At 37.2% G+C, this 2,749-nt stretch overlaps 1 protein-coding gene across 1 annotated transcript; it reads right to left on the bottom strand.

Annotated features, from left to right (window-relative positions):
• Window positions 1–1,034: 1,034 nt before the first annotated feature.
• LOC107496033 (uncharacterized) lies at window positions 1,035–2,261 on the bottom strand. The gene has a single exon (XM_016117240.1). It carries the CDS (start codon window positions 2,259–2,261, stop codon window positions 1,035–1,037), a length of 1,227 nt encoding a protein of 408 aa, XP_015972726.1.
• Between the last annotated feature and the right edge of the window lie 488 nt (window positions 2,262–2,749).

Below are 2,749 nucleotides of genomic sequence, written 5' to 3'. Positions count from 1 at the left end.
TTTTGTTTGCCACGCTTTTTTACAAACTGCCACTTGAAAAAGCGTGGCTGTAGGAGGGAAATACGGCCACGCTTTAAAAGCGTGGCGATAGGTAGAGATATGGCCAAACTGTAAAAGCGTGGCGGTAGGGCAGATCTGGCCACGCTTTTCATACGTGGCAGTAGACCAGATATGGCCACGCTTGTAAAGCGTGGCAAAAATAGGAGATAAGGCCACGCTTTTAAAGCGTGGCAAAAGGGGAGGTACGGCCACGCATGTAAAGTGTGGCGAAAGCGTGGTAGTAAAGGAGGTATGGCCACGCTTGAAAAGCGTGGCGAAAAAGCTTAGATACAGCCACGCTTTCTAAGCGTGGCAATAGACAGAGATATGGCCATATGGCCACGTTTTTAAAGCGTGGCAAAATAGATGGTCAGTAACCTAGTTCCCTTTTTAATCTTCATAAATAAAACCTTACATGAATTCATAGATAATTTTTAATTTAGTCAATGACCAATAATCAAGTAATCCAACTTTCATAAAATTGTCACCAAAATAAGTGTGTGATCACATAACAACATACACTAACAAAATACCAAAAGTGAAAATCATAACTACTCACGAATTCCTACTACATGAATTAGAATTCCTAATCAAAGTCTTCTTCAAAATACCAAAAGCGAAAGTCATAACTTCTCATGAAATTCCTAATACATGAATTAGAATTCCTAATTAATCAAAGTCTTCTTGTACTTCATGCCAAGATATAAAAACTTCCTGTATCATTGCAAGGTAAATTGTTTTGACCTGTGCCCTACAAAATAAAAAACACAAATGAACAAAGACAAATGAAAAATGGATGATGCAGTAAACTTCAGCCCACTAATTTTTCTAACAATCATATTTGACATCAAACTTAATTTTTGTAACATAAAAAGCGTTCTAACAATCAGATTTAATTTTGCTACATATATCCACTAATCTGCACAAGGATTCTGAAAATCTCCTTTATATTTGATATCAAACAACCAACTTATTATTCAATAAATAAATCTGATTTATAGCATCAATAAAAACGTGATACAATCATATGTTTCGACACCTGACTCCCATAATTCTTTTAATTCTTCAATCAACGGTTGAAGATAGATATCAATGTCATTTCCCGGTGATTGTGGTCTAGGAATGAGTAAAGATAGCATAAAATAATCAGGCTTCATGCTCATCCAAGGGGGTAGATTATACACCATCAGAACAACAGGCCATGTACTATGTGTACTGCTCAAAGTTCGGAATGGATTGAATCCGTCGCTTGCTAATCCAAGTCTCACATTACGAGGCTCCTTTGCAAAATCTTCATGTCGATTGTCAAATGCTTTCCAAGATTGACCATTGGCAGGATGCCTTAAGGACCCGTCTTTAACACGCTCATTGTGATGCCAAGACATAGCTTCGACAGTTCTTGTGCACATAAAAAGCCGTTGAAGTCTGGGAATCAAAGGGAAATGCCTTAGAGTTTTCGCAGCAACTTTGCGAGGCTTTCTAGATGAAGTAACATCATCCTCTTCTTCATGATGCTCAATATAACGGGATATTCCACAGACATGACAAGATGAGTCATTCTCATACCCGTTCCGATACAACATGCAGTCATTGCGACATGCATCGATCTTTTGGTAGTCAAGACCCAAGTTCTTCACCATATTCTTGGTTTTATCAAAAGAAATAGGAATATTCAAATATGGCATTGCTTCTTTCAATAATTCCAAGAGAGAAGTAAATGACGCATTACTCCAACCATGCAAGCATTTTAACAAGTAAAGACGAATGGTAAAGGATAATCTTGTGAATCCTTTGCACCCGGGGTATAGTTCTTGGCTTGCCTCGTCTACCAATTTATAAAATTCCTTTGCACATTCGTTAGGCCCCATGTTTTGTCCGTCAACTTGTGTATTATCTCGAAATCTATCACGTAACAACTCATCAATGTTATCATTGCAGTTATATTCACCGCCTATGTCACTGTCAATATCCATAGCAAAAAGTGATTCCCCATGATTAAACCACCGCCTATAACGTTTTACAAAACCGTGACATATTAGATGATCATATATGTCATCTCTCTTTAACCAAAATATATTACAACACTTTGCACAAGGGCATTGAATTTCTTCCCCTTGAGGAACTCCCTTTGATGAGAAAGCAAAGTGTAAAAATCTTTCTACACCAACTTGATATTCTTTCTCATGACGTGGTGTATCCATCCAGTCTTTTGACATATCCATCGAAAACCTATATATTTCACGTAGATAGCTAAGTTTCTAAATTGAAGTCCTTACTGTTTGTCTCACTAACTGCAAATCTAGCTTCCTACTTAACTAAGAGACAATATTGTGCAAGCCTCGAAAATACTTTGAAGGCATTAGACATAAAATAACAGAGAAAATTGAATTTTAGCAATGCTTAAAGAATTGCCTAAAGTGATGAGTGCCTCAGGAAAGCACCAAGTTGCACGCATGACATCAATAACAAATTAATATATGTATTTAAATTTGCATAAACCAACCTTAATTACTGTCTTAATCCGTTCCACAACAGAAACAAAATGGTAGCACAACAGAAGTTGAATTAGAGAGGTAGCAACGTCAGCGAACAGCTACTCAGCAGCAGCAGATTATCATATTACCACAGGAGCAGCAGAACAAAGAAGTGGCAATAGTAGTGGATAGATAACTATCGAAAGCCTGAACAAAAATAGACTAAGACTGAACAA

Source organism: Arachis duranensis, chromosome 1 (genome assembly GCF_000817695.3).
Source record: "Arachis duranensis cultivar V14167 chromosome 1, aradu.V14167.gnm2.J7QH, whole genome shotgun sequence".
In the NCBI taxonomy this organism is placed as follows: domain Eukaryota; kingdom Viridiplantae; phylum Streptophyta; class Magnoliopsida; order Fabales; family Fabaceae; genus Arachis; species Arachis duranensis.
This window is presented reverse-complemented; position numbering and strand designations above follow the sequence as displayed.

Coding starts and splice junctions, on each gene's coding strand:
- LOC107496033 (XM_016117240.1), bottom strand. CDS start 2,261: ATGGATATGTCAAAAGACTGGATGGATACACCACGTCATGAGAAAGAA.